General features: G+C 42.2%; 1 protein-coding gene across 2 annotated transcripts in view; it reads left to right on the forward strand.

Moving 5' to 3' along the window:
* Positions 1–26,735, forward strand: part of SHC3 (SHC adaptor protein 3) — a 126,047-nt gene that overhangs the window by 61,991 nt on the left and 37,321 nt on the right. For both annotated transcript variants that reach the window (XM_063454943.1, XM_063454944.1), the window contains exon 4: positions 25,473–25,536. In XM_063454943.1, coding sequence (XP_063311013.1) covers positions 25,473–25,536 — 64 coding nt within the window. The remainder of the gene's footprint in view (positions 1–25,472; positions 25,537–26,735) is intronic.

The following is a 26,735-nucleotide window of genomic DNA, read 5'->3' on the forward strand; positions in this document are numbered from 1 at the left end:
ATTATTGTGTTTGCCTTTTAATAAAGTTGTTACATTTCTCCAAAATTAACAAAAGTGTTTTTCAATGTCCACTAAGAGTAACTTATCTCACTAATCGGGATACCTGTGTATAGTGCCACAGAGATAAAATTAACTTATCTCCCATCCCTAGTTCCTCTATTGGATAGTACCTCTCCTCAAACATGTCAATGTCTTGATCCTCTAGAATTCTTTGGTATCTGAGTATTCTTCTCTGTCATGTTGCCATTTCAATTTTGTATATGACAACGTGTTAATGCTACTTGTTTTCTAATTTAAGGGACAAATACAAAACATTATTTGAGCCAGATAATCACAGATGAAAAATGGATCTATGTACCCTAACAGTTGGCAGGAACTATTTGAATGTTAGTAGATAATGGCATAAAACTAGTTCTGAGTATGTTCCATTTATAGAAAAATGTTATATTCAAATGATACAGACTTTCTCAGACACTAATTATTCAATTTATTACTGTACAATTAGCAAGTCTCCAGTATGTGGCATGTTTCTGCTAACCTTTAGCATCTGGGCATGTGTCTGTCTTGCAGTGCATCCAATCTGAACTATCACAAATAGTGATGTCGCGAACATAAAATTTTCGGTTCGCGAACCGCGAACGCGAATTTCCGCAAATGTTCGCGAACCGGGCGAACCGCCATAGACTTCAATAGGCAGGCGAATTTTAAAACCCACAGGGACTCTTTCTGGCCACAATAGTGAATGAGGGGGTGGGGGGAGACCTACTCTCCTTCCCCCCTGGCCCCCACCCCTGGGCGGCGGGTGGGGACCATAAAGATAATGAGGGGGGGGACCTACTGTCCTCCCCCCCAGGCCCCCACCCCTGTGCGGCGGGTGGGGGCCATAATGATAATGAGGGGGGGGACCTACTGTCCTCCCCCTGGCCCCCACCCCTGGGCGGCGGGTGGGGGCCATAAAGATAATGAGGGGGGACCTACTGTCCTCCCCCCATGCCCCCACCCCTGTGCGGCGGGTGGGGGCCATAATGATAATGAGGGGGGGGACCTACTGTCCTCGCCCCCGGCCTCCACCCCTGGGCGGCGGGTGGGGGCCATAAAGATAATGAGGGGGGGACCTACTGTCCTCCCCATCTCCGGCCCCCACCCATGGGCGGCGGGTGGGGGCCATAAAGATAATGAGGGGGGGACCTACTGTCCTCCCCCCTGGCCCCCACCCCTGGGCAGCGGGTGGGGTCCATAAAGATAATGAGGGGGGACCTACTGTCCTCCCCCTCTCCGGCCCCCATCCCTGTGTGGCGGGAGGGGGCCCTAAAAAAAACAATAAGGGGGGACCTACTGTCCCCCCCGGCCCCCACCCCTGAGCGGTGGGTGGGGGCCCTAAATACTAATAAGGGGGGTCCTACTGTCCTCCCCCTCTCCGGCCCCCACCCCTGGGCGGCGGGTGGGGGCCATAAAGATAATGAGGGGGGGACCTACTGTCCTCCCCATCTCCGGCCCCCACCCATGGGCGGCGGGTGGGGGCCATAAAGATAATGAGGGGGGGACCTACTGTCCTCCCCCTCTCCGGCCCCCACCCCTGGGCGGCGGGTGGGGGCCATAATGATAATGAGGGGGGGGCATACTGTCCTCCCCCCTGGGCGGTGGGTGGGGTCCATAAAGATAATGAGGGGGGACCCATCCCTGTGTGGCGGGAGGGGGCCCTAAAAAAAACAATAAGGGGGGACCTACTGTCCCCCCCCGGCCCCCACCCCTGAGCGGTGGATGGGGGCCCTAAATACTAATAAGGGGGGGGACCTAATGTCCTCCCCCCTGGCCCCCACCCCTGAGCGGTGGGTGGGGGCCCTTAAATACAAATGGGGGGGACCCTAGTCACCCCCTTCCCCCCCCAAAAAAAAATATTTCCTACCTACCCCCCTCACCCTAAAAATAATGAGGGGGGACCTTTAACTAAGAACCTGTCAAAAAAAAAATTAAAAAAAACTTACCATTCAATGTTTTCTTTCTTCTAAAATCTTCTTTTTTCAGCCCCAAAAAAGGCCAAATAAAATAAAGGCCATCAAATGGTAAGTTTTTTTTTTTTACAGGTTCTTAGTTAAAGGTCCACACCCTCATTATTTTTAGGGTGAGGGGGGTAGGTAGGGGGATAATTTTTTTGGGGGGGAGGGGGGTGACTAGGGTCCCCTCCCATTTGTATTTAGGGCCCCCACCCGCCGCTCAGGGGTGGGGGCTGGAGGGGACAGTATGTCCCCCCCTTGTTTTTTTTAGGGCCCCCACCCACCGCTCGGGGTGGGGGCTGGGGGGGACAGTAGGTTCCCCCTCATTGTGATTTATGGCCCCCATCCACCACTCAGGGGTGGGGGCCGGGGGGGACACCGCTCAGGGGTGGGGGCCGGGGGGGACAGTATGCCCCCCCATTGTGATTTATGGCCCCCACCCACCGCGCAGGCATGGGGGCCGGGGGGGGGGGCAGTAGGTCCCCCCCATTGTGATTTATTGCCCCCATCCACCACCCGGGGGTGGGGGCCGGGGGGGGACACCGCTCAGGGGTGGGGGCTGGGGGGGGGACAGTATGTCCCCCCATTGTGATTTATGGCCCCCACCCACCGCGCAGGCATGGGGGCCGGGGGGGGACAGTAGGTCCCCCCCCATTGTGATTTATGGCCCCCACCCACCGCGCAGGGGTGGGGGCGGGGGGGGACAGTAGGTCCCCCCTTATTTTTTTTTTTTAGGGCCCCCACCCACCGCTCAGGGGTGGGGGTGGGGGAGGACAGTAGGTCCCCCCCATTGTGATTTATGACCCCCACCCGGTGGGGGCCGGGGGGAGGACAATAGGTCCCCGGGGCGGATCGAACATCGCATGTGTTCGCCCGCGGTGGCGAACGCGAACATGCTATGTTCGCTGGGAACTATTCGCCAGCAAATAGTTCGGGACATCACTAATCACAAATGCTTAAAGGGGCACTCCAGATGCCTAAAGATCTTTAGATTGCTGAAAAGCTTTATGTGTGAGGAGTGTGTTCTCTTTTTTTATTTTTGCAATTGTGCAGATTTCACTAGCAATTGACAGTTTCATAAATTATACTGGTTACACCCCCTGGCTTTTCAAGCAGAAAGCAGGTAATGTTACTTCCTGGTTTAGTTAGCTTATTTGCACTGAACTCCAGCAGCAGCAATTACCCAGAGCATCTGCATTACAAATACTTTTTTTGGAGCTGCATTGGGAAGTCTGCGATTGGACAGTCACATAAAGTCTTTGCAGGGTTAGAAGAGGTGGGCTTGCAAAGGCAGCAGACAAGAGATATCCATTATTGCAAGCAGTTTTTTGATATAACTCCAATAAAAATGCATAATTAAATGCATGCAAGTTTTCATTTGAGGTACATCTACAGTAATTTTTATTTGTTATGTTTTTGGCAATCAAGTGCCCCTTTAAATATCACAAATGCTACAATAATAGAAAATTCACTCAAAATAATTTGTTCATTTTGTAGCTGTCTTTCTTGTATATACAGTGCATATATTGTCTTTAAATTGGGTAATAATATTTTCACCATGGAAAGTAACTAGTACTGCTGACCAACTTGTGAGCTTGCAATACTGATTCTATATGAGAGTCAAAATAAAAGACTTGTTATTTATGTACTACCAGTATAGTTTAAAGTGTGTTTTAATTGCACTGAAATTATTGCTTTCATAACAGGGTTTTCTGGGTGCATTATTGAAGAACTTGTGTAGTTTTCGACTTTTTAAAATTATGTAATTCAATAATATTATGAACAGCTAATAATTCACAGAATTCTAAGGATTAAATTAAAGAATATGAAAGATTTTCCAGTATACTGATTACTGAGTGCACTGGTTTCCTGCAGCAACCTCTAAAGCCTTGAAACGGAATTCCAAGAGACTCACTTAAGAGGTAATTATTCTTATATCCTGCATGCAGTTTGTGATCTTGTGCATGCACAACAGTAAAGAATGTGTAAAACAGTGAAGCACTTGGGATCATGTACTCTGCATGAATATGGTTTTGTTATTTTGTTTAGCATGCTTAAAGTGAACATTTAATTAGGAAATGTATATTTTTCAAATAAAAAGAGATTAACCACTTTTTTCTCTTTTTGATTTTTTGCAGAAGCATCTCAGATGGAACCTTTGGAGGACGAAGCACGAATTACTAAGTCTTGATAATAAGGGACAATTGACCACTTCAGGAAGAATGAAGTCCAATGTGTTTTTTTAATTAGAATATATTACCAAGGTTCTGGAACCACTGGTCTTCTCCCTCCTACATGGCTGTTTGAGATGGAAAGCCACAGTGAAAAATAATTGGTCTTCAATTTCCTGCTTAAACACTTAATCTAAAAACTATGGTCTCAGACATTTGGGTGAGGATCCTTGGGGCACAGATGCTTCCTGCAATAGCTTTGATACTGTCCTTCGAATCAATATCCATCGTATAACTTAAATTTTGCAATCTGGCAGCTTGGCACTGCAGAATTCTCCTGCTCTCTCTTTTCTCCTCCCCTGTGAGTCACTCAATTACACAATAGCAGTGGCCTCAAACAGGCAGAGAAACAGAGCAATATGTGCTGTAATCAGTTGCTCTCTTGTTGCCACCTGTCATCACAGCCTCATTTCGCCTCGTTCATGTTGAGCTGATGGACATTGACAATGAAAATCAGGGCCAGTGTCATGCGGATGTATAAGTCTCCATCAAGGGTCCCTCAGTGTAGCGGTACTTACCCTTTCCAGGGGCCGGCCGGGGTCCTCTGTTCGAGCCGCGCGCGGTCCTGCTGCTGCACGAGCCGTGCGCGGCTCATCCGAAGGCAGGAACAGGAAGGCGGGCAGTGACCGCGAGAAGCGGTCACCTGTCCCGTCTGACTCTAAGAGCGCGCTGCGGGTCTCGGGCGCGCTCTTAAAGGGACAGTGGGAGCTTAAATTGGAAAAGGCCTCCCATTGGTCCCCGCCATGCCACACTCCCCATACACTTACCTTTTGGGGGCGTGGAGATGACAGGGACCAATCAAAATAGATGTTTAGTTATTTATACTCACCTTTTTCCCTTGGTTCCTTGCCCTATCGTGGTTTCTGTTTCAGTTCCCTTTAGCGCTTGTTGTGTTCAGTTGTGTTCCTTCGTACTTGACCTTGGCTTTGTTTTCTCACTACGTTATCTCTTTATCCTTATCTGTTCTGTTTGCCGGCTTGCTGTTTACTGTGTACCAGACCCCGGCTAGTCCTAGTTTACGCTGTCTCTTTGTGCCCTTGACCTCGGATAGTTCCTGACTCTGTACTTCTCCTATATACGTCGAGTCCGGCCACTCTAAGGTCCGGTAGACGTATCTTCCCTCTGTGTTGTCTTCTGTTTAGCTGAATCCTGCGTGTTGGGGTTTATTCACATTACATTACGATAGAGCCATGGACCCCGCAGATTTAACACTAGATCTGGCCATTATGAGTATACTGTTATGCCATTTGGTCTATGTAATGCCCAGCAGTATTTCAAGAATGTATTAATGACGTCTTAAGAGACTTTATTCACACATTTGTAATTGTGTACTTGGTTGACATATTAATATATTCTACAGATTTACACACTCATTACAGACATGTTACAACAGTTCTGAAGACCCTTCTTGCTAATGGTCTTTATTGTAAACTGGAAAAATGTCTATTTGACCAATCCGAAGTCCAGTTTTTGGGGTACTTGATTTCCGCTAAAAGTTTTCGCAGGGATCCCCAGAAGCTTTCTGCTGTCATAGAATGGCCTTTACCACAAGGTTTGAAAGCCATTCAGCGTTTTCTTGGTTTCTCTAATTATTATAGACGTTTTATTAAAGGTTTTTCCTCTATTGTAGCGCCTATCACCCGTATGACAAAAAAGGATGGCAATGCTCGTGTCTGGTCTCCCGAGGCACTTCAGGCTTTTGAATTTCTTAAGACTACGTTCGCCTCTGCACCTATTTTACAGCATCCTGTCCCCTCATTGCCCTATATTCTTGAAGTTGATGCTTCCGATATCGGGGTAGGTGCTGTCTTATCCCAAAGAGAGTTGCCTGAAAAACCATTGCATCCTTGTGGCTTCTTTTCCAAACAGATGTCCAAAGCAGAGAAGAATTATGATGTGGGTAATCGCAAACTCCTTGCTATTATTTTAGCACTCAAAGAATGGAGACATTTGTTAGAGGGCACTAAGGATCCTATCCTCATATTTACGGATCACAAGAACCTATCCTACCTTAGTGAGGCCAAAAGATTGTCTTCTAGGCAGGCTAGGTGGTCACTGTTTTTGTCTCATTTCAATTATATTATCACCTATAGGCCAGGTGATCGCAATACTAAAGCAGACGCTCTGTCCAGACAGTTCGAAACTGCTGACAAACAGGATATTGATGTTACTCCCGTTATTCCCCCAGACAGGATAATAGCTACTACTATTTTGCCTATTTCCTCGTCCCTCTTGCAGGCCATACAAGCGAAACAAAGCATGGCTCCTAGCGAGAGGCCTATTGATAAACTATTCGTTGATGTTCCCGAGAGACGGGATATTCTGTCGTTGTATCATGACACTAAGACTGCTGGACATCCTGGTATTTCCAAAACGGTGTCAGCTGTTTCTCGGTATTTCTGGTGGGATTCCTTACGCAGGGATGTCACCGACTATATAGGTGCTTGTACTACTTGTGCCTGTATGAAATCTTCTCGCAGAGTTCCTTGTGGGCTGTTGCATCCGTTACCCGTTCCCGAAAGACCTTGGTCTAACCTGTCCATGGATTTTATTGTCGAACTACCCCCTTTGAATGTAACACAGTTATCCTAATGATAGTAGATCGGTTTTCCAAGATGGCCCATTTTGTGTCTCTTCGCAAGCTGCCCACGTCTAGGGAACTGGCACTTATATTTGCTAGAGAGGTGTTTAGGTTGCATGGCATTCCCGTATCTATTGTGTCCGATAGGGTAGCCAATTTATTTCCAGGTTCTGGAAAGCCTTTTGTTCGGAAATGGGTATTACTCTCTCATTTTCTTCCGCATACCACCCCCAGTCTAATGGAGCTGCTGAACGTGCCAATCAATCTCTGGAGCAGTACCTTTGTTGTTTCGTATCCCACCATCAGAACAATTGGTCTGACCTTCTTCCTTGGGCTGAGTTTGCTCAGAATAACGCTACTCATGATTCTTCCGGCAAAAGTCCTTTTTTACGTTGTCTGTGGCCAGCATCCCGTTGTTCTTCCGGCTGCTTTCTCCTCACAGGGCATGCCAGTTCTGGATGAGCATTTGGCTGGTTTACGTAATACTTGGGAGCAGGTTCAGCGTTCTTTGGTGGATTCTGCTGCTCGCCAGAAGGTGCAGGCTGACAAGCATCGCAGGGCGGCTCCTTCTTATGTCGTGGGGGACAGGGTTTTGCTTTCCACACGGAATATTCGCCTCCGGGTGCATTCTATGAAATTGGCTCCTCGCTTTATTGGTCCTTATCGTATTTTGCATAAGGTTAATCCTGTTTCGTATGCCTTAGGTCTTCCTAAGAATCTGCGTATTCCTAATGTCTTTCACACCTTGTTGTTGAAGCCTTACGTACGCAACCGCTATACCCGACATACTCCTCCTCCCCCTCCTGTCTCTGTGGAGGGTCATGAGGAATTCGAAGTTTCTGCTGTTCTTGACTCTCATTTCCTTAGAGGTCGACTTCAGTACCTGGTGCATTGGAAGGGCTATGGGCCTGATGAACACAGTTGGATTTCTGCTGACGCTGTTCACGCTCCTCGCCTTGTGCGTTCTTTCCATTCTCGTTTTCCTGCCAGGCCCGGAGGGCGTGTCCTCGGGGGGGTACTGTAGCGGTACTTACCCTTTCCAGGGGCCGGCATGAGCCGCGCGCAGCTCATCCGAAGGCAGGAAACGGAAGGCGTGTCCCGTCTGACTCTAAGAGCGCGCTGCGGGTCTCGGGCGCGCTCTTAAAGGGACAGTGGGAGCCTAAATTGGAAAAGGCCTCCCATTGGTCCCTGCCATGCCACACTCCCCATACACTTACCTTTTGGGGGCGTGGAGATGACAGGGACCAATTAAAATAGATGTTTAGTTATTTATACTCACCTTTTTCCCTTGGTTCCTTGCCCTATCGTGGTTTCTGTTTCAGTTCCCTTTAGCGCTTGTTGTGTTCAGTTGTGTTCCTTCGTACTTGACCTTGGCTTTGTTTTCTGACTACGTTATCTCTTTATCCTTATCTGTTCTGTTTGCCGGCTTGCTGTTTACTGTGTACCAGACCCCGGCTAGTCCTAGTTTACGCTGTCTCTTTGTGCCCTTGACCTCGGATAGTTCCTGACTCTGTACTTCTCCTATATACGTCGAGTCCGGCCACTCTAAGGTCTGGTAGATGTTGTCTTCTGTTTAGCTGAATCCTGCCTGTTGGGGTATATTCACGTTACACTCAGTTGACCAGCAAACTATATTTACATTATGAGTAGGCTTGTAGGCTTAGAACCCTGCTCCCTCCTCATCAAGATTATTTACAAGTTTATTTATTCCTTTCACCTGCTACCCACAATGCCATGTGCTTACCGGTTATAGCCTAGAGACTTATCTACTGCAACTGGTACCTCTCACTTCTGACTACTGTTAATCCTAATTTTGGGGACCTGGGCCTTGCCATCTATGTTAATACTCTGATGTGCTCTCTTAAGGAAAACTCCAAGCACTATAACCACTATGACTCATAGTGTAAGTTGTCATACCAGTTTAGAGTGGTTTGATTTATTTTTTTGGGTCCACTGGGTACCAATCCCTTCCTCCAATACTAATGGACAGCTCCTATGCAGCCGATTCCATCAGCTCTCCTGATAAAAGCCCTGAAGTGCATGGCTACATCGTTGCCTGAGAGCATCTGCTTATTGCTCTCAGCCAATGGGCTTACCTTAGACAGAGCATTCAGTTTTTGTCTGAATTAGTGGAGGCAGGGAGCAGGGGTGCCTGATAGAAGCCACCACAAATAATATAGCTGGTACATGGTAATCAAAACATTACCTCATATTCTAGACTTGAACAGGAAAATAATCTGAGACCCTGTAACAATCTTTATACTATGCATCCCCAGATGAACCCCAAAAAAGGTCTTCAGTTAGGGACTTTCTTCATAGGAACTCAGGGATTGACAAGCACCTTGACAAGCAAAGAGAAGTCTTAAATGCTCCTATAAAGCAGAATTGAGTCCGTTAGCTTTGCTAAAAATATGGAAAGTCCAGGGAACAAACTGGTTTCTGTCTGCTTACTATAAGGTCAGTAAGGGGCATGAGACTGCTCTACTCATCAAAATCTATGTAGACAAAATTTTGTGAAAAAACGCTATTACTGATTCAAATGATTTTACCAATTCAACCAAAGATCAGATCCAGATATAGTTTCGCAGGCTAATCATCATCATAAGCCATAACTTTAAACAGCTGATACAAATTGTAGCTACCCAATTGCAAACTATTTTACCACATATTCTACACCCACAACAGTTGGGTTTTATACTGGGGTACTATTTTATCATATGAATTTGCAGTGCCTTAGCATCTCAACTTGATCTGAAATATTATTTAACATTTCACAGCGAGTACATATTCTTATATATCCACACCAGATCAGGCATCACTATGCAGTTTAGATGTGGAGTCCCTTTATAGTTCTATACCCCACACACAGGGAATTAATAACATCAAGACTATATTGGAACAAGAATTACAGTTCCCAACTGCATATACGGAATTCGTCTCTAATGTCCTTAGAACTGTCCTGACTAAGAATATCTTTCTCTTTAATGGCACTCTATACCAGCAAATCAGGGGGACTGCGATGGGGACATCGTGTGCCCCATCCTATGCAAACCTGTACCTGGGCACTTGGGAGAAATACATTAGATCAGCCCCCCATTTGAGTCACTATATGGGGATGATTTTTTGTTGGAAACGGTACATAGATGATGTACTGATCATCTGGACCGGCAACGAAAAAGATTTTGAGACTTTTGTAAATCTTCTCAATATAAATGATCTAAATCTAAGATTCACGAGTGAGATGGGTGGCAAAAAACTTAATTTTTTGGATATTTCAATAACCATCCAGCCGGAAGGAGGTGTTTCTACAACCCTCTTTAGGAAACAAACGGCCACAAATAGCCTTTTAAACTGGCAGAGTTACCACCCTCACCCCTTAAAAGCTGGCATACCAATAGGACAGTATCTAAGGTTAAGACGCAACTGTTCCTCTTTAGAGGACTTTAAGGTCAAAGCATGGGAACTTAGACGCGCCTTTAAGGATAAGGGCTACCCCAATAGGGTCTTAAGGAGAGCCTACACCAGAGCAATTAGCACGGAACGAGAATGTCTCCTTACTGAAGATACAACAAAGAAACAAGATGGGAAACTAATTCGGTGCATTGCCACTTTCGATGCAGGTTGGGATTTCATGATGGGAACTCTCAAACGCTACTGGCCGATTTTGACATCGGACCCTGAGATTAAACAAGTAGTCACTACATTCCCCTCTGTGACTGCACGGAGAGGTAAGAACCTGCGTGACACCCTGGTTCACAGTCACCTAGCTCCCCTTAAAAGAGGTGGCAAAGATTATCTACCAAAGGGGACATTTAAGTGTGGACACTGTAGCGCCTGTGAGTTCATAGATCAAAAAACAAAGGAATTTACTGACAGCGAGAATAGCGAATCCTTTCCGATACGTTCCTTTTTTAACTGTAGGACAGAGGGCGTGATATATCTACTCACCTGCTCTTGTGGCCAAAAATATGTGGGTAAAACCTTCAGACCTTTTAAACTACGAATAAGAGAACATGTCAACTCGGTCAGGAGACCTTTAGAGACTCCGATCTCGCGCCATCTCAAAATTCACCATCAAAATTCTGCGGATAAATTGAGATTCATAGGGATTGAATATATCCCACAAACTACACGGAGGGGAGACTGGGATAAAAAATTAAGACAACGTGAATCGTATTGGATTTACAAACTTAAAACCCTATCCCCGGCAGGCCTAAATGAGGGCTTTTCCTTTTCAGCCTTTCTTTAAAATGTGCTTTAATTTAATTTAACTGTTCTACACTCACTTAGGATGTCTATACAATTGAGGGACGCCTCCACCAGTCCTGTAATGTGAATATATTACACTGTAAATACACTACTTTCTGCACTTATGTTTATGTATATATTTATGTTTTGTAAATGTTTGCTCGCAAGGTTTTACCTTTAAGTAGGTACCACGCGACTCAAATAACATTATCAGAACCGTATATTGGGGCTGTACGTCCTTGTGGTTTCCAGACCAATTGGCACCATGAGTACACCTGGCACTATTGATGCCCATGTCTTTGATGACAGTGGGTACACTATAGATTAATCTCAGGCCACTTGGTGCCAGTTGTGTGAATTTGTCCCCCCTCTTTTCCTTCATTACCTCACATACGGGACGCATACCCTTACTGATTAACAGGCATTATCAGCATACCCATTAATATTGATGAATATGTCCCCTCATAATATTGGGGCTTGTCCTCTAATGGCATTGAACTAGGCATACTCATTCTAGGTATAGATGGTCCTGCCCTTGCGGTTATATAAGGACCAATCAATATACCTATTTATACTGATGTTTTATGTCCCCCTATGAGATTGGGGCAATATACAGTTAAACATGGGGTTCTCTCCTCTTCTCTATTGCCATTAGTAAGGACAAAATCCTGCTCCTTCGATATGCAGGATTTCATACTCATCACTCTGGCTTACACTGCAAAGGACCCTTTAATATTGATGTTTACATCCCCGCACAACATAGGGATATTTTTCATTTAGAACGGGTCCCTGCCTGGAATCCTGTGGGACCGAGCCCGTTTTCGCCTCTCTAAGGGGGGCGGACACCTTCCTCGCAATAGTGGGCGGGTATACTTCCCCACCCATGCTGGCGATTGGCCGGGGGCGTGTTTAGAGACACGCTCGTATTATCTAGGACACTGCCTCCCGGTCCGCGTCATATGACGCGACCACGGGGCGGAGTGTCGGATGATGTCCATACGTTCTCCCCACCCAGGATATTATTTCCGGGTCCGCGTCACGTGACGCGACCCGTGGGGAGGAGCTTAGGATGACGCACATACTCACGTGACCGCACACAGCCGGCACCAACCAAGCTGATATGTGAAGGTATTTAAACAGGTTCAGGGGACACCACAAGCTCACTGCTCCTGACGACGGCGTGCTGTAATGCCGAAACGCGCGTCGAGCTAGCCTCTTTAACTTATTTTATAATTTTGCACTTTATAGGTAGCACTAATAATGATTTTTGTTTAATTTAATTTAACTTAAGTTATTGAGATAGGCAGGGACTGGGTAGGGACTTGGAACTTGGTAGGCACAAGTGGGTTATCCACTGTGCTGAGGTATTCAGGGACAGCCTTCTCACTATAGGAATCCTTGCTTTGGACTCAGTACTAGTGGGGGTTGAGTAGGGGTTTTTTCCTTACAGTGCTGACTCCTTTTTAGCCCTATTTCTTCAAGTCTACCTTACTACTCTGTTTTGAGTTACTGTGAGTCTCTCAAGCCGGATGGGGGATTTTTTTGTAATAGGATAAAGATCAGCTTGTCTCCTTGCATAGTGAGCAGCTGTCTTAGTATTATCCCCCCAGGCTTGGTCCAGTATTACTCCCCGGCCTATCTATTTTATATATTTTGTGTTTTCCTTTAGGATCATTAAAAGGTAGGGACTTCCCTCCCCCATTACTCTCCATTTGGGCTTAGTTTTTGGCCCTTCCTCTTTCCTCTATTCTAATATTCTTATATATGCCTGAAATGTCACTGACAGGAGACTGACCCAGTGATTCCCAAACCTTTTAGGTTCAAGGCACCCTTAGTATTTCAATATTTTTCCAAGGCACCCCAAGTCAAAATGTCTAGGTTGTTTATTTGTACAGTGCAGCAGTATTTATTGGCACTATAGTGTAATGTACAGTATTGGTGTTTGAAGGGGTGCTTGTATATAGTTTGTGATTTAATACAGGGGTGTGTTGTATGTAATGTTTGTGTCTGAATGTAATGTTCACTTTTTTTTTTTTTTTACATTATTTTTGTGGTGCTTTGAAGGAACAACATGCAAGTAAAGACATTTTAACAATCCAAGATTAGCATGAGAGAAAAACATTATATGTCAAGGTTTAAGCACCATTTTTTTTTTTTTTATAATATAAGAGGAATATGACAGACATGTCTAAATGAGGTTGCAAAGAATAACAAATGAATATATATCTGCTCTAGACATGGAGATTAAAGTTAAGCTTAGTATGTTAGTACGTGTAACAGAGGTAACTGCAATATTATTCCGCTGGACCCAGAGGCCCGTATGACATGAGAGCATGCACGTAAGGCAGGGGTCCTCAAACTCCTGCCCCCCAGATGTTGCTGAACTACAACTCCCATGATTCTTTGGCTATGTAATTCAAAGAATCATGGGAGTTGTAGTTCAGCAACATCTGGGGGGCCGGAGTTTGAGGACCCCTGCCGTAAGGTATAATAAGACAATTGACTCTCTGACTGGGTAGGATTTGGTAGTACAATGAGAGTCTGCTTGTGGGCTACTGTGTTGTACTTTAGCGCACCTCTGATGATGGCGCCGTCGGGCTCGTCTAGCTGACTCCCTCCGCTATGGGTGGTCTGTTGGCGCTACCTTCCGAAGAGTCCTCAGTGGAGGTAGGCAGATGATGTGAGTAGCAAGTGCTGTAGTCGCAATTCCGCTTGGGACATAGCGCTCCCTCCATGCTCCATTTCGCTCAAGTTTGTTAACGGTGGGCAGGATGCTTGGGACAGCCGACCCCTCGGGCCCCTTCTGTGTTGCCCAGTCGTTTGAGGACAGCATCCAGTTAAGTCATGGTTCGGGATTGCCAGCCCTGCATGTTGGCCTGTTCCGGTGCCATGTCCTGAGTATTAGGGACACGTGGAGCGCCATCTGGCGTAGTGTGGTCTGCAGTTCTTGAGACCAGCGGGTGGCCAGGATAACCCCCACTAGCCCACAGGAGGGGAATATGGGGCTTTGGATGCGATCATGACAGGTCTAGGCAGGTCAGGAAATGGGAGACCGGCTGCTTCCTCCGTCAACTTCCCACACCAGGCCTCCCGTTAGACGATACTCTCTGCGGGCAGATCTGTGGTTAAGTTTTCAGTTGGAGGTGCTCAAGATCCTTTACTATCCTCAGCTAGAGCAAGAAGTCGGCGTCAAAAGTAGTTTAATTGCGGTGTGAGTGAAAGTGCTGTGGAGCTTATGAACCATGCGTCTTTCCAGTTTGGCGGTCAGGCCCCACCCCCCATTATGTTCAATTTTTAATGCGGATGTACATTTGTGTGAAATATTTGTGTTTGAGTGAAGGGGTGTGTTTGTATATTTTTTGGGAGTTTGAATGCAGGGGTGGGTTTGTATGTAATATTTTTGTTAGATTGCAGGAGTGTGTTTGTATCTTGTGCTGGTTTTTGTCTGCTTGGATGTATGCACATATACTACCACATACATACATACATACATACATACATACTTACACAAGAGAAACCAAGAGGGCTGCACTCACTTGAACATGCATACATTATAGGGTGCTGCTAGGGCCAAAATATACAAAATACAGAATCCAGCGCACTTGCTTATTAACTAAACAGTGATTTCAAATCTTACAGATTGTAATAGTTTTATTTAAAAACACCTCACCTAGGCAAAAAATGATGGGGGTTTAGTTACATTATATGATCATACATTGCATAAGCCTTCCAACTACGTCAAACCGACTATATTTAGCCTTGACTTGCAGAGAGTCCCAGTAAGGAAGTATTTCCCAAGTAAGTGGATTAATCTCATAAGAGCAAGCATTAGGCTGCTACTAGGATAGGACCTGCCGAATATGGGGTACTTTGACGTAGTTGGCAGGCTTATGCAATGTATGATCATATAATGTAACTAAACCCCCCATCATTTTTTGCCTAGGTGAGGTGTTTTTAAATAAAACTATTACAATCTCTAAAGATTTGAAATCACTGTTTAGTTAATAAGCGAGTGCGCTGGATTCTGTATTTTACATACTTACACAGATATACATGCACATTAACACACAGATGCATATAAATACAGCGACATATACACACAAATTTATATAAACACGACACATACACCGACATATACACACATGCACCCTGACACACATAAAGATTGATACATGCACATACCCTGACATACAGATGCACACACAGACACACTGACACAGAAGTACACTGATTATATATACACACACACACACACAGAAGTGATTGGTTTTACATCTCCAGCCACCCTCCTGTTAGCTTACCTTATGTGTCCAGGAGGGTGGCTTGGAGTCCTGCTGGCTGATCTGAGTGAGGGATCTGGAGCAGCTACTGGAGTGCTCCTCTCCCCTCATGCTGCGGCTGCCTTCTTTCGCTCCCGCGCTGTCTCCCTGCATGATGCTGGGATGAAGTGGCAGGCTGTCACTTCCTTCCAGCCAGCCGATATTACAGGTGCCCGGTCGTGGTCTTAAAGGACCACGGCACCCGACCGGACCCCTGTTCAGCAGTTATGAAACATTCCACGGTTATGAAACATTCTGCGGTGCCCCTGTGTGCCTTTCACGGCACCCTTGGGAACTGCTGGACTGACCTATTTCACTGCCTATGCTCATGTGAGTAGACACATTGGTTTTGGGAGACTTTCAAACAGCGTTTTCACAAAACCCCTATATTTAGTAATGAGTTATCTCCTGAATTTGTAATCTTAGGTATAAGTGATGGAATTCCTTCTCACAGAATTGCATACTATCAGACCCCTACCACCCCATCTCAATCTTTCATTCTAAATTATATCAAGCATTCTATATGGGTTGGCTGGAAAAAAGTGAACACATATCTTCAGCTCATACGTTATTGAAAGTAGGAGTTTGCAGAATGTTTTATTTAGTCTTAAGTCATTCATTTTTTGTTGTTGTTGTTTTGGTTGGCTGACATTCTGTATATCACTATGCCATTGTTTGTTGGGCATACTCTAAGGTTTTCTTTCTTTAAAATACATCTTTTAAATGTATTATGAACTACATATTATTGCACTGCATCTGGAGGCCCTGTACGCATTTATTGTGGGTTTTCATAAAAATGTATTTATGACGGGGGGCGGGGCCTGGGCTTCATGGCAGCTGGACGTGCCTCGTGTAAGCTCCGAGTTCAACCCTCTCATCCAGCTTGATTAAACGCACACCAGCCAGCCAGAATCCTTACAAACGACTGAAACAACGACATACCTATCTCAGGAGCCAGCCGAGGTGCCCCAGGCAGGTGCACGGAGCAGCTGTTCAGGGTGTCGGCAGCGAGGCCTAGTATCATCGCTGGACGGGTGAGGCGGCCGATCCACCGCACTGTGCGACCTAGTGCCCTCCCCTTGCTTGCAATACAGCCCTGTTCCCCGTTAACCCTGCAATGTAATTATTGCAGTTTATGAAAAACTGCAATAATTACACTTGCAGGGTTAAGGGTAGTGGGAGTTGGCACCCAGACCACTCCAATGAGCAGAAGTGGTCTGGGTGCCTGGAGTGTCCCTTTAAGCCAAAATCTACGTTACAAGCTTAAACTTTATGGCATAATAGAAAATGTACAGTCATTCAAGCCACTATCTAGCCTGTATACTCTAGAATCCTCAGTAATTGATTGTTTCAAACTGTGACTATTACCTTGACTTAACTTTACGAGATTTAACCTGAATACATAATATAAAATTGTGCTGATTACATGCAAGCCATGTCAAATCTACGGTTCTCCATAAATCTTGCTAATTTGTTGTGGCATCGCATGATTAATTGTTACCTGTTTTCACATGCACAAGAAAAATAAAGAATTAAAAAAAATTTAAAAAAAAAAAAAATTATGACAATTTAAAAAAAAACACAAAAAAAAACAGTTTGGATTGTTTAATTTATTTGCCCTTCATTAATTTGAATGGTGCCTATAGATTTTCTTCTATGCTGACTTTTTATTAAAACAACAACAATGTGTTCAGCCTTTCTGTAATGATAATTTTCTACTTGTCTTTTTTTACATTATTTTATGTGTATTGTTTTTAGATTTCTATGGTTTCTGGGGAATTTAACTATTTACTTAAAACACCCATTTTTGTTCCAAATAAGTGGTTGTAATGTGTTTTCAATAAATGTACAATTGTTACACTTTTTCTTTTTTCTATAACAATTGCTTATTATGGACTACCCAAAAATTTAAACAGCAATAAGAATATCAGAATACAGTAGTCAAAATGTCTAACAATGTTTACACAGTATATAGTAGTTGAACTTTGATCCAAATTCTCTGCCCTAGTACGCCTCCCACTTAAATATAGAGTATCCAATTCCAAAGGTAATGTTGCAAATAGGAAGGCGTTTAATCAGGATCAGGTCAGCAAAATAACATACATTTGCACTACTCTGTGACGCCTTTGAAATTTGATTTGAAATATAGAATGAAGTGGAAATCAATCAATAAATTGATTATTTTGTGTATCTGCCCCTGGCCAAATTAAAGAAACAGTGTGTGCACGCTCCCTGAAGTAATTCACACCGGACACAAGTTTCGGGTTAATGAAAAACTTGAGGAATGTTTATTAGAGGGGGTGGCATGCCCCTTATAAAGCAAAATTACATCAAGCATTGTCAGAGATAACATTGATTTATACATCAATAATTGGTTAGGGGTTAAGTGGTTGATTCATTGCTCGTCCTACCAGGTGTGATGTCACTGGCATCTTGCGGGTCTCCCCCAGATTCCAGCACCATCTTGTTAGTGAGAATGTTATTCGATGATTAAGGGAAACTCCCTGGCCCTAGCGGCCATTTTAGGTAAACTAAGTAAATCATGTTATGAAGTGATAAATGATGATTCAAGAACTATATAAAGGGAATAGATATTTTACTAACTAGAGAAATTAGAGTAATATTTCATGTCCACAACATAGAGTAACTTGGGAATTTTTATATTTCAGAGAATAACGCTTTGTTTTTAAAGAGGAGGTGTCACTTTCAGAGAAGTGACAGATCCTCATTGTTTCATCCTGGTACACTCTGAAATAAAGAAGTGGAGGCAAGTATAAAATGTACTGGAACCAGAAAATAGAAAGCACAAAATAAATAATGAAATCTATATAATCTAGACCCAGAAAAAGCACTTCCCTGTAAATGATAAAATCCAAGGAAATCTACTAAACTGGTAACAGTCAAGAACTAAAATAAAAAGTGTTAATACTGAGGGTTAATTATAAAACTCGCACAAATTTATGTGCAACAAGGATAGCAGTCATAAGGATACCATTGCCAGCATCAACCAATACATTTTGCATAAATGTTCAACGTTTCTGTAAGCAGATAATCCACTGTATATTGGGATTCCTGATTGGTGATATTACCACACTCCACAATGTGAAATGTAAAATATACTCACCTTCTCTGTACTTCTGTATTGTAGCAATCTGCTGGCCTAGGATGCCTCAGACATGCGCATGTCCACTCAGTATCTAACCAAAAACATTCTGTACGTATACCATGTGTTGGGCATACTGCCTAACAGTACTGTACGTGTGCATGTAAGCACTTACTAATTTACTTTGCAACAAAGCATGTAAGTTAAAATAAAATAAACCTTTAAAATTAAGGAAGTGATAATTATATTTTCAATGAGGACCTGCATAAAACTTTAAAAACAGGTCTATGGAGAACATGAAATGTCTTAAAAAGGCTGGATACAATTCTCCAGTACTGGAATATTATCATAGAGCAAGGAAAGAGTCTAGTGATGAAAAGGTCCACCACTAGACCAAGAGGTTTTCCGCCCTAATAAAATTAGTCTGAATTTTTAATTCAAGGATACCCTTGAATGCTAAAGGATTGTTCATAAAAAGCGAAATAAAGTGAATTGCAATATCTAGTTAAAGGAAGTTGATTTGGGGAAATTGGAAAAGGAGAATTTTCCAGTTCTTCTATTTTGGCCCAAATTTAGCAATTCCTTTGCCGATCACATTGTAAAGTGCCATGGCTGAGAACTATGTGCGGGCTTGCTGGCTCTTGTCTCAACTCAGACGACTGATAGTAGAATTGTTATATTGTAGCAGTCTTTCCATTTAGGAAATTTCTGATAGTTTATATGACACTTTTCTTTTTTAATATTTATCTGTAGAGATACTGTTAGCATGTTGTAGATAGTACTTTTAAATTCAGTTATACCTTTTACCAGCTGCACGTTCACAGTACCAGAGAACAACATACAATATTAGAGGTTCGATTTTAAGAGTGGAATGAACCTGTTCAATAGTCTTGAGTTCGTACCTTACTGTATAATTAATTAGAAAGTGCCTAATTGGTATATTGTGGGATTAATTCACTTATCATAATTTATGAGTAATTTTTGATGATTGTATTTAAATTAATTTTAGGTACGTGGACTCGGGTTTTAACATAAGCCTAATATTTAGTTTCACTTTTAGTTCTAGTGTTAAACGTTTCAATAAAGTTTCATGTTTTTGTTGATTGAAACGACTCCCTCTTTTTCAGTAGCATCCATCCAAAGGGTCAGTTGAATGATATTTAAGAACGAGTTTCAGATTTGCCAGGAGTTGACATTTATTTGTATGTTGGAAAAAAAAACTATTTCACTGGTATTTTAAAACAAGTACAATCAGAAAGAAGGAAAACATAAAATGTGCATTATCATACACAGAGAAAGATGAAAATATGTGTTATATATAATTTAGTATAATGAATATAATTAAATATCAATTGTAAAAAAATGCTTGATTGAGACTATGATATCATTTGAAATTAAAATGATATACTGTCCTCCTTTACATAATGTCCAAGTTTGAATGTAATGCAGGCTATCTCCTGAACCTTTATGCTGCAATTGTTATTAAATGCATGCATTAATACTGTGCACAATAAATGTTTAGCAGGGGTGAATTCCTACACAATTCACAGTTTGCATAATTATAAGTTTCTTGCTTATAAGAATCAGAGTGCAATTTGCCAGTTTTGTTGCGCTGTTAGTGCATTCGGAAAGTACTCCATTTTGTAACATTTTTTTATATTGTAGCTTTATACAACAATTGTTTAAATTAAAATAAATTTCACATCAATCTACACAAAAGACCCAATTACAATTATTTATATAATGCAGACATATTCCACAGAGCTGTAAAATAGGAAACAAGGCAAACATTCATTCTAGGAAATCATGTATGATATATGACAACAGTAGGTGAAGAGGACCTTGCCCAAATGAGCTTACCAATAATAATAATAATAATAAAGCAAAAAACAGATATTTGAAAACCGAAACATCACATTGATATACGTATTTGCTATGACACTTAAAATTCAGCTCAACTGCATCACTTTACTCTATCATCTTCGAGAGGATTCTACACTTTTACCTGAGTCCATCTGTAGCAAATCCAATTGATTGCAAATTATTTTGAAAACCACCTGTCTATAAGGTCTTACAGCTATAAAGGCATATCAAAGCAAAAACTAGGAACTGCCTTCATAGCTCAGAGACAGAATTGTGTCAAGACACAAATCTAGGGAAGGCTACAAAATCATTTTGTCTGCATTGAAGTTGCCTCCATAATGTTTAAATGGAAGAAGTTTGGAACTCTTCCTAGTATGCCTGGGACTGTGAATGCAAGAAATACTAGACTAGGGTGTGGTGGTAGGGAACTCTAATACCAATAGAATAAGCAGGGTAATTTGCCTCTCTGATTGCATTATTCCAGACAGTTTGCCGTCTCCTGGGTGCTCGGGTCTGACATGTTGCTGACCCCTGGAGGACCTAGCTGTCATGATTGATTGATAAAGCATTACTAGGTATCTCAGGTGTGTGTAAGTTACTTGGGTCCAGTGTGGGTGTTACAAGGAGGAGGTCTATAATAAACGTTTAACTCGCAAGTTGGAATAAACTTGGAATTAATAACATTAATAACTAAAAATAATAACTTCAAAACCGAGTGTAAAGTCAGAGTCCACACTCCTTGCTTTCGGCAATTCAATAATATTTATTAAGAGAGGCTAATTAAACAAATAAACAATACATATACATTTGAAATAGGCTAGTAAATGTTGCTAATAAAACCAATCATTGACTGAATGGAAAGTAGGCTAAACTAACATAGTATAACAGACATAGACACGTGATACAGTTACCACTCCATCGATCAGCAGCTGAGAGTAAGAGAGAGGGTGTGTATAGTGGGGAGAGGGGAGAGAGAGAGAGAGAGAGAGAGAGAGAGAGAGAGAGAGAGAGAGAGAGAGAGAGAGAAGGTGAAGAGAGGCAATTCAAAGAGTGGTCATTCAAAAGAAGAGAAAATGTGCTATTCACAGGGCTTTAAACAGGTTAGCCCCTCCTTCTGCTGGACACATCTCCCTTAGTCAATCCCTTAGGATGTAACAGAACCAGAGTGCCTCCTGTGGGAAGGGGGATTGCATTGGAAGGGAATAGAGGAGGAGTTTATCAACAACCCAACTGATTTTGCCTGGTGAAAGGCCATGTGCTTCACAGAGGACTCCATTATTGCCTAAGGGTAGAATGGGGGCTTGAATCCCTGTATTATAACACAATAACACTTCATTGGCATACAGTTTAGCTGTTAATGACATCCCCCCCACTTATTACAAGGTCTAACCGCCGTTCTTAATTACCTGTATGTCTATAAATTCCTAAAGTGCTGTGACTAGAATTTACCCTTGAAAAAGGCTCTATAGCTGAAATGTCGGGTGTGTTTCTCTGTCCACTTGTCAGGTAATATTGTACAGCAATCAGATTGCTTTTGTAACTTATATTCTCTTGTATAATCAATTAATTTTTTTTGTATAAATTCTTTTTGTATTATGTATACGTGATGAATACTTATGTATTGGGCAGATTATTTGAGGTATATATCCTATTACTATAGGTATACATATTTGAATTGGTATTTTAATTTTGTATTGAAATAAAGTTTGACATTTTATTACTATTATTGATTTTGGTTGTATGATTTTCTACATACCACTAGAGGGGGTGGTTATAATACCTTTTGCACCCTATACTTTAATTACATGGTATACATTTATTGGTTACCCCTACTGACTTTATTTTTAATGTTCCATATAGTTATCAATGACAAATTCAAAAGTGGAAGATAATAAAGAATGAGGTCAGGAAAATAGGAAATTAACAGAGGAAAAGGACCTCCAAAGAAGCATTTTCTTTGATATTACGTATGCTACACACTACAGTAGAAAGACAGAGGGAGATTAATGCATGGCTAAATTTATAGTGAAGGAAGAAGGGTTTTGTTTTTTTTGAACACTGGACTGCTTTTGTGCTTGGGTGCAAAAATTATAGGTGGGATGGATTGCATCTAAATGGAGAGGGTCTGCTGTACTGTGGGAAAGGATGACCAAAAGACTAGAGATTTTAAACTAGTAGTGGGGGGTGCAGGGACAATTATTTAAAATAAAGATAGAGAGGAGATGGGATTTAGCTCAGCACTAGGAGAGGGCATGATCAGAACAGATAAGGTATGGAATATAAATTTACATACAGCACAAGTGGTTCATGACAATATTAAATGTATGCTTACTAATGCAATGAGCCTAAATGTGGGAATAGCATACAATATGACATGATAGGCATAACAGAAACAAAAGTTGAATGAGAAACATAACTATGCAGTTAACTTAATGTCTACTCATTATTTTAAAAGGATAGAAAGAATAGGAAAGGTGGAGGGTTATGTTTGTACGTCAACCATGAGTTAAAGCCAGACATTAGTGGTATGTGATTAGGAAAATGTGGAAGCTTTTTGGGAGATATCTGCTTGGGGCAAGAAGGAAAATCCGTTATAAGCTGAAATATGCTTTAAAACCACCTAATGCTGATTTTGATAAGAAATACAGCTGTTAGAGCAAACGGGGGGAGCTGCAGTTAATTTAACCAAGATTTGAATTAGCCAGAAATAAATTGGGGTAGAACGACCAAAGTTCAGCCTGGGGTTTCAGGTTTTTGAACCTATTAAATAATATCTTCCTGTCACAATTGGAAGAAGCACCAAATAGAAAGGATGCTTGTCTGAATCTGGTTATAACAAACTATGTTAATCTCTTGTCAAGCATTCAAGTAGGGGAGCATGTGGGAAATTGTGATCACAATATGTTGTTTTTTTAAATAAACTAAAAAAAAAAAAAAAAAAAAAAAAAACCACAAGGGACATACTAAAACAAAACATTTAAAAAGTCCAATTTCAATGAAATAATGGCAGCTTTACAACTTATTGACTGGCATAAAGTCTTTAGTGAAAAAAGTGAGGATGAATAGAACATCTTCAAAAATATATTAGAATATATTATGTACACTTCTCAGTATATACCATTGGGTAACAAATATAAAATAAACTGATGCGACTTAGTGGTAAGATAAGCCAGGAAATGTAAAATAAGAAAAGGGCATTTAAATTTAGAAAAATCAGAGGCATCCTATGTATGATATAAGGAAACCTATAATGTATGCAAAGAGTGGATTAGATGAGCTAAACTAGAAAATGAGAAGGTATTGAGAAGATAGCCGAAAGGTTTTTAAGTGCCTACATTCTAGAAGAGAAAAAAAAAACAGAACAAAAAATGAAGATCACGAAAAGGCAAATATTTTAAATAATTATGTTTCTTCGGTATATATTAAGTAGGAACATATGGCAAGAGATAGGTTATAAGATTGCTGCACAAAATTTGCAGAAGAAATGTGATTGGATTACTCAAGACAAGGTGCTGATGCAACTAAAGAAAGTTAATCTAAAAAAAAAGACTGTGGAAATACCGTATTTATCGGCGTATAACACGCACAGGCGTATAACACGCACCTCATTTTTAGAAAGAAATTCCAGGAAATTTCCCCCCTCATCCCATAGTATTCCCCCCTCATCCCATAGTGTCCCCCCTTTCCATAGTATTCTCCCCCCTTTCCATAGTATTCTCCCCCCTCCCATAGTATTCCCCCCCTCCTCCCATAGTATTCTCCCCCCTCCCCTCCCATAGTATTCTCCCCCCCTCCCCTCCCATAGTATTCTCCCCCCCTCCCCTCCCATAGTATATAGTATTCTCCCCCCTCCCCTCCCATAGTATTCTCCCCCCCCTCCCCTCGTATTCTCCCCCCCCTCCCCTCCCATAGTATTCTCCCCCCCTCCCCTCCCATAGTATTCTCCCCTCTCCCCTCCCATAGTATTCTCCCCCCTCCCCTCCCATAGTGTACTTTCCTCCCCCTCCCCTCCCATAGTGTACTTTCCTCCTCCTCCCCTCCCATAGTGTACTTTCCTCCCCCTCCCCTCCCATAGTGTACTTTCCTCCCCCTCCCCTCCCATAGTGTACTTTCCTCCCCCTCCCCTCCCATAGTGTACTTTCCTCCCCCTCCCCTCCCATAGTGTACTTTCCTCCCCCTCCCCTCCCCTCCCCTCCCATAGTGTACTTTCCTCCCCTCCCATAATTACTTACCTGTCCTGAAGCGTGGGCCGGCTTCACACCGTGCACCGCGGAACAGGAACTTTAATTTAAGGTTCCGGTTTCCGGCGGGACTGAAAGGAAGTGTGCACACTATTGTGCACACTTCCTTTCAGTCCCGCCGGAAACCGGAACCTTAAATTAAAGTTCCTGTACCGCGGTGCGCGCTGTGAAGCCGGCCCACGCTTCAGGACAGGTAAGTAATTATGGGATATCGGCGTATAACACGCACCCACGATTTTTCCCCTATTTTCAGGGGAAAAAAGTGCGTGTTATACGCCGATAAATACGGTAAGTGTTATACGAATATATTCGGAGCCAACACAAATCACGGTTTGGAAATCTATTCATAAACAGGACTATATATAGGACACAAGGTCACGCATTTAGACTGGAAGTAGTTTAGGTCAAAGGAAATGGTTCTTTACAGTATGAAGAGGTGGTTTTAGCAGAGTCTGTACAGATAGTTAAACAGTGACTGGAGAAATACATAATATTAATGGATATAATTTTTAATATGTGGAGTTACAGCTTCTTAATCCAAGGAGATATCGGACTGCCATTCTGGGGTCAAGAAGGATTTTTTTTTCTAGTTTGTTGCAAAATCGGAAAGCACTTCAGACTAGGTTTTTTCCCCTTCTTTTGGATCAACAGCAAAAACAGATGTGAGAAAGGCTGAACTTGATGGACGCAAGTATCATTTCAGCTATGTAACCATGTCATTTTACTGTGTAATAAGACTGCAACATGAAAAAAAAGCTGAATACTTTCTGAATGTACTGTATATTGAAGGGTTCTGGAAACTTTAGTGAATACATAACACACAACAGCAATGTCTATATATTGTAATGGGTGTTATTATATACAAATGATTTGCTTTTTTATTTTATTACAGAGAAGCTTTCAGCAGAGTTTGTGAAGCTGTTCCAGGTACCAAAGGAGTCTTCAAAAAACGAAAGGTACAGTTTGTTGCCATTTTGTAGTGAACAAGAGAAACTGCTATGTTTAGATTAGGGTTAATCCAGCCTCTAGTGGTTGGATCACTGACAGCCGCTTCCGCGATTCTCACTGAAAATCACAGTAAGAAGACGCTTGACGTCCATAGGAAAGCATTGAGTAATGCTTTCCTGTGGGTGGTTTTAATGCGCAAAACAAACAAAAAAAAAAAAAAAAACAGACTTTAGTGGTGAGTTTGGTGGATAAATCAAGTTAAGTTTTTTTTTTTATAAACAGTATTGAATTATTTAGAAAGTTTATTAAATTGAGGTCATGGTCATGTCAAAAGTAACACTACTAATAATACTCATAGCAAAGGTGATGGCAAAGGCAAAGGTGAGTTTTCATAAAATGTTCCCAATTTAATATTTTTGGAAAATCTTTTCAAATTATTTAACAGTTTGAAAAATATTTGAATATTTTGAGATATATATATATATATATATATATATATATATATAATTTTTTTTTATATTTTAAAGAAGCACTATAGAATAGTACCTGTGTGGTTATTATAGACTTTTATTAGGCTTTTTTGGGGGCTGAAGATGAACAGAATTAAAAGTATGAAGACTTCCAATCTAATGGTAAATATATATTTTTTGTTAACAGCTATTCGATTGATTGCCCTCCCTTACTATTAGGGCAATGGAGGGATTGGTAGGGTAATTTCTTTTTTATGAGGAGTAGCTAGGGGATCGGGGGACTTTGAGTTGTAGAGGGGTTTTGACATGCCATTATTTCAGGAGGTTGGACACTAACAAGTCCAACACCCTATGATTTAATTAATTTGAGTCCCACTTGCCGCCATTAGGTGGGGGCTGGGGTGAGAATAGGTTCTCTTTTTTAATATTAATAATAGGTCCCCCACACATCGCCAATGGGTGAGGGGCAGGTTTACAAAAGCCCCTATCCACTTACCATGGGTGGGGTGGGGGGTGACAAACATGTCCCCCCATTTTAGTCAACTAGCCCCCACTTGATGCCCAGGGAAGTCTATATCATCCCCCTCAGTTATTTTAAACAACCTATCCCCCTGGCTGCCTAGTTGCTAGTTTTTAATATTAAGTAGACAAGCATACACTTATCGCATTGTGGGGACATGAGTACATTCAGTCCCATCTGAGGTCGTGAAATGCATCTGAACTAAATTTCAAGTGTC

The sequence above is a fragment of the Pelobates fuscus genome, chromosome 5 (assembly GCF_036172605.1).
Source record: "Pelobates fuscus isolate aPelFus1 chromosome 5, aPelFus1.pri, whole genome shotgun sequence".
In the NCBI taxonomy this organism is placed as follows: domain Eukaryota; kingdom Metazoa; phylum Chordata; class Amphibia; order Anura; family Pelobatidae; genus Pelobates; species Pelobates fuscus.